This window comes from Sinocyclocheilus anshuiensis, unplaced genomic scaffold (assembly GCF_001515605.1).
Source record: "Sinocyclocheilus anshuiensis isolate Anshui unplaced genomic scaffold, SAMN03320099.WGS_v1.1 scaffold263, whole genome shotgun sequence".
Lineage (NCBI taxonomy): Eukaryota > Metazoa > Chordata > Actinopteri > Cypriniformes > Cyprinidae > Sinocyclocheilus > Sinocyclocheilus anshuiensis.
The window spans coordinates 1007265-1013264 of NW_015549593.1; the positions used below are offsets into that span (position 1 = coordinate 1007265).

Here is a 6000-nt window from a genome sequence, read left to right on the forward strand (position 1 = left end):
AGAGGTTCATAAGCCCAACGTTTGTTAAAAATCTAAAACTAATGTCAGATATATATATATATATATATATATATATATATATATAAAGATTGTTCCCCTCAGCCTCTAACAGCCAGTGCACCTCTTACTGCCAAAAATATTTGGAATGAAAGAAGCTTAATAATTCCGTTCCATTCAGTTCCGTTGACACCCACTTTTCCTTTTGAATTTGACAATATCAGCCCTATACTGCCTCTGCTTCTGTTCCCTGTCCTACACTGGACTGTTGGAAACATGGAGTGGGAGAGGCGGGGATAGAGACCCTGAGAAGGATAACCATGTTTGGAATTGAAACGCAAGGAAGAAAGAGCCACAGACAGAAAGCAGGCTCGCTACTTAACATAACACAATGATGGCCGGGCAGAGTGATTACGATAACAAGTGACACGGAGAGAAGCTTTCACTGACGTCTGTGAAGATCTCTGAAAGCTCTGCCAGATGTCACCAACACTCGTTTTCTCACAGTCAAGCAAGACAATTTGTATTCCAGCTCTTCTAATGGTGTTTGAGGAGAGGAGCATCCTAGGCTATGGGGGGCATATTTAGAGAATCTGAAACAGATAAAATAACAGGGGAGGTCATGTAACACTGTTTACCTCCCCCTCCCTGGCCATTCCTTTTTGTAGTTTCACATAACTTGGCCCAGCAGTTGTTGGTAGTTAATATTCTGCTACGTAGCAGTGGAGTGCAGGAGTGAGTGGATTCATTTTTTTTATTTTTATTTAAGCATAAGTTATGAGAATATTGTTATTGCTATGTTGTCAATGTGTAAAATGCTAAATGGCATTGCATGACAGCATATTTACAATACATCATGTTCTTGAGTGGCCATTGCTTTTGTTACTCCATTAATATCAAAATATTAAGGGCAAATGGTAATTAACTGTTATTTTATAAGACTAATTAATATATTAATTGCCATTCATATAAGAATATAGAAATTTGGATGTTTTCCGGAATCTGTTCTTGTGTAAAAAAGACATTTCCAAGAATAATAATTATAGAATTGTTAAGTTACATGTTCCATCTTTTATAAATACACCAGAGATCACATATTATTTTGCACAATACATCATGTTCTTGAGTGGCCATTGCTTTTGTTACTCAAAACATTAAGTTCGTTTGTTAATATCAAAATATTAAGGGCAAATGGTAATTAACTGTTATTTTATAAGACTAATTAATTTATTAATTGCCATTCATATAAGAATATAGAAATTTGGATGTTTTCCGGAATCTGTTCTTGTGTAAAAAAGACATTTCCAAGAATAATAATTATAGAATTGTTAAGTTACATGTTCCATCTTTTATAAATACACCAGAGATCACATATTATTTTGCTAATTCATAGAAACTGTCAAATTTGGGGAATGTGGGGAAAAACCAGTTATGTACATTTGTTTAAATAAATAAATGCTCAGTTTTTCAATCTGTTCATCACAAAATGACAAATTGTTATGATCGAAACCAAACTAAAGTCTTAACAATTCTCCAGAAGGTTATATACTTGATTAAGAATTTGAAAATGGACTTTGTTTACTTTTGGTGCAGCTGGAAATGTAAAATATTTTGTTCTTAATTTCTTAGCTTCATCACTGGATAAAATAATAGAACGTTTGAAATGGATGTAATTTAATGACAAAGGCTTTCCAAATTGTGCTGTTGAGCAGTTTTAGGTTAGTGAGAGCAAGTCAATTCAACAAAAAAATTGAGTAGATGAGGAACTGCAGTTTTTTATCTCAAAATGTAGATTGTGGGAACTATGCAACAAAAATAACAATCCATTGCAGGAGCTGTGCAGTGATATGGTGAAGGAGGTGATTTGTGGTATTTAAGCACAAATGAAATGCTACTGAAGTACATTGGAATGACAAATGGTTTTGTGGTGTGATTAATAGATTCATTTGTTTTACCTCTTGATCATGACAGCTTATATAGATGGAAACATAACTGAAACATAATATCTCGTGCAGCTTATCTAGCTGTTATAGATAAGAGAGTGTTAAAGTTACCATTCAGAGTTGTCAATATGACATGTACCCTGCAAGAAAGGCATGCCAATAGAAATGTTCTCACTCACGTACTGTGCACACACTCTCATTGTAGTCAAGCACCATGAAAGCAGTTTGAATGACAGAAATAAACCAGAAAAAATATTTACACATTTAATATATGAAAAATATCACTTATGCATTTGCATATGTTGGTATTTAATTAATTAAACATCAATATTGCCCATATTTATATGGTAATTAGAAGCAGGAATAGCGAAATAAGCTAAATAAGCAATCTGTTCTTGTGTTTGTGTCAGTGACAAACTATACTTGTGAACTTAGTGAAATCATTAGGAGAAAATGCAAATTATGAATTGCATTTGCTGGGTTCACACCAGGTGTGGATACAGAATAAAAGCACTTCTGCGAATAGACCTCAGATTAGAGTGTGCTGGAAGCAGCAGCTCTATTTTAGGCCTGCGTGCATAGTTAAGTGCAGCTGTCACCAGCCAAATGCTGGTACAGGGAATTCGAAAGCCAACCGAGTAAGAAGCTTGGAAGAATAGTCTGTTTGCATAAAACTGCTTGGCCTGCATGGTGTCGAGCAACAGACACCACTTCATCAATAATTTAATATGTGATAAAATAAGCAAATCAAGCATGTGATACATATTGATTAGACTGAATAATTTAAAATAGGCTGTAAAAAGAATAGGCCAGCCTTGTTATAAGAATCTCTGCTTATTGCGTACAAATAAGAAGTGAAGAGAAAAGAGAATGGCTTAACATCTTGCATAGGATCTTTATTGGCCATGAACGTACGCAAATCACATAAGAAAGAAAAGAAAAGAAAAAGAAAGACATAAGAAATAAAAATAAAAGACAGACAACATTTCCCTCAGAGAAATAAATTCAGCCCCATATAATCTTCCCTACAGTGTAAAAGTATAAATAAAAGAGCACACCAGGTTCCATTTCACACAGGTTGTCACACACTACAAAAAGAAAGAAACAACAATTAAAAAAACAGTATAAATGATTCTTTAAACAAACACAAATGTCCTCATAACATAAGATACAGATTTGTTTTGTACTTAAAGGATATATTTAAATATATTTAAAGGGAGTTCAAATATGGAAGTTCTAGCATTATTTACTAATGGAGAATTTTAGCAGAATATCTGAGCTGCTCTGTTTCATACAATAAACTTGAGGATCAGGGGCTGTCAAGCTCCAAAATTCACCATTCACTTTTATTTTATGGAAGAGAACAGCTTGGCTATTTGCTATAAATAACTCCACAGAAGAAAGTCAGTCATGTAGAAGAAATTAGGAAGCAAAAATGACAATTTTGTGGTGAACTATTCCTTTCGATTCAATTTGCAGAGCAGAGATATCTGAAAATTGCATTACCAAAATTCAAGATGTGGAAAAATAAATGTGAGAAATATCACCAAGGATATTCTTTGTAAGAGACTGGTCATTGTCGTAACACTTACCATTCACTCAATCTGATGATAATGATGGTGGTATTATATCTTAAAGCCAAGTGCCCTCATGCAATCCTTGTGCGCTTCGATGAGGTCTGTGCAGCTTTCTTCTCCCTTTTCAATTATGCTACAATGAAGACAACAGTGTGTCATGACATCTTACTAAAATGTATAGGAAGAGTTTACCCAAAAATAACATTTATGTTATTTATTCACCCTCATATTGCTCCAAACCAGCTTGATGGAACACAAGGAGAAATGTGAAGAACTGCTCCTGCCACAATATTACTCAAACACTGGTTCAGCAGTATACAAATAATATAGACTACATTTATAGGGACATGCATCCTTTTGGAAGTCTGAAAATCTCACTAACTTTTTATTTAAAGTAAAATACTGAGCAGTGCAATCCTTCAAAAATTATTTTGTGCAACACAGAATAAATTAATGCAAGTTTGGGACAACACAAGAAATAATTATGTAAATAATGACTGAATTTTTAGGTAAAATATCTCTTTAAAGCAGAAGTTAACTAATAGCTAAAAGCCTCCTCACCAGGCATCTCGTGCTTTTTTGGTCTCAGGACACGCACAGCATGGTTTCAGTGGTTTCTTCTGCTCTGCCCCCTCTATTGCTGCTGAAGCCTCCACACTGGCTGCTGACAGGCTCGACATTTCCACTTTCAAACAATGTCTGAGAAAAACAAACGAGCAGGGGACATATTATTTATCAGCTCTAAACTTCCGTTCCAACATGACATATTTTGAACAGCCAGCAGTGTGCAGCAAACTAGCCACCATATTACTAGTTACATCACGTCCACTGCTGTTCAACGTTTCGTTGTAATACTAGCTGTTACACCTCGCTGTCAAAGATGCTGTGTCTTATCGGATGTAAGAAATATTCAAATCGTGCTGTCAGGTAATAAAATAAAAACATGTCTCTGACAAACTTGTACTCACTATTTATGATGTAGAGACTGGTGTGCTCACGTGTGTCCTTCCTTACACAACCTGCTACTGTCAAACAGCACAACCCCGTGAAAGCGGAAGTGTCGCGTAGCTTCCGGGTCAAGCATTTAAATAAACTAAGCTACAGCCATTTATTAACTAAATATGATTTACATTCACACACAGTTTAATGGCTAAAGTTAAATGAAACGCGATTCGATCTAAAATCAGGGCATATCAATAAAACAATAAAACACAATAAAAGTCTTGTACAGAATAGAAGTCATTTAAAGTTTAGGTTTATTAATATTGTTTATATTATCATAATATTATTTTATCATTAGCCAACTTTTCAGTGTATTCATTTTAATACATATTTTAATAGAATTGTAATTACATATTTAATAGTTTAATCAAATTGTCTCATTTTTCCAATTTATTTCAGTATTATAAACAAGATTTTGCAGGCAAATTCACATAACTCTACTTTTCATTCACGCAGCTTACAAACGAACATATGTTCATACTGATACAGCTTACTTCATGGATGACTTTGATATTGATGATATCAATATTTTTTTGTGAGAATTCTAAGGTGTAATCCATCTAAGAATGTTGCTATGTTTATTCAGAGCAACTACCTTGGCTTATGTTTTTTCAAGAACTGCTCAAAAGATACCAGACCTAAGACCTGTTTTACATTCTGTACATAAGTGGAACTTCGAAAGAAGTGCAAGTGGGCACATATAGCTTTCATGCAGACCTTGCTTCTAATGTGTAACAGTTATGTCTCTGTACAGAAAATAAAGTGATTTCAGGGTTACTACATTGAGTATTTCCTTTGATTATTAACATAAATGTCAAAATTATTATTGGTTATTGGAAGTGAGCTTTTTATTTTCGTTAAAATCAAATTTACATGAGGAGGGAAATAAATGTCTAAATGATAATCAGTCTACCAGAACCCAAACCCCAAAGTAGCAAAAACAATGCTGTCTTGATGCCTGTCACTGAGTGTGCAACTTGCATCAAGTCTGACACATACTTGGGTAACAGTTTATATTGCAAAATATTGTGTTGATAAATGTTTATATTGCATTTTCTCTGCATTTTCTGCTACGTTCAGCATGCTATGAGCGGCAAAAATAGAACTTTTCAGTCATGACGTCGATTTGTAGGTCAACACAGAACGCCAACTCAGCATGGATTCCCTCAGGTGTTTCTACTGGGTTTTTAGTATATATTTGCTCGTTTGTATGTTGTGCTTAATTTATGAGTTGGCAAAAGGTGACTTTGGAGATTTTTTCTACAACATAAATTAAACAGCCATACTGTACCTCAAACATGAATTCAGAAAGTGCTGTGTCCGATTAATTACACATGATTTGTCAAGCAAGTAAACAGATGTGTAATTAATCAGAAAACCATTGCAAGCGCGGGTTGCACCCCTCTAAGGACGGCCCTGCACACACACACACACACACACACACACACACATATATATATATATATATATATATATAATGT

General features: G+C 34.5%; 1 protein-coding gene across 1 annotated transcript; it reads right to left on the reverse strand.

Annotated features, from left to right (window-relative positions):
- Positions 1-2815: 2815 nt before the first annotated feature.
- Positions 2816-4586, reverse strand: LOC107658207 (cytochrome c oxidase copper chaperone-like). The gene is made up of 4 exons (XM_016446666.1): positions 4486-4586; positions 4079-4216; positions 3533-3650; positions 2816-3028 (listed from the first exon to the last, which is right to left on the reverse strand). The coding sequence occupies exons 2-3, from the start codon at positions 4195-4197 to the stop codon at positions 3566-3568; spliced, it is 204 nt and encodes a 67-aa protein (XP_016302152.1). The 5' UTR covers positions 4198-4216; positions 4486-4586; the 3' UTR covers positions 2816-3028; positions 3533-3565.
- Between the last annotated feature and the right edge of the window lie 1414 nt (positions 4587-6000).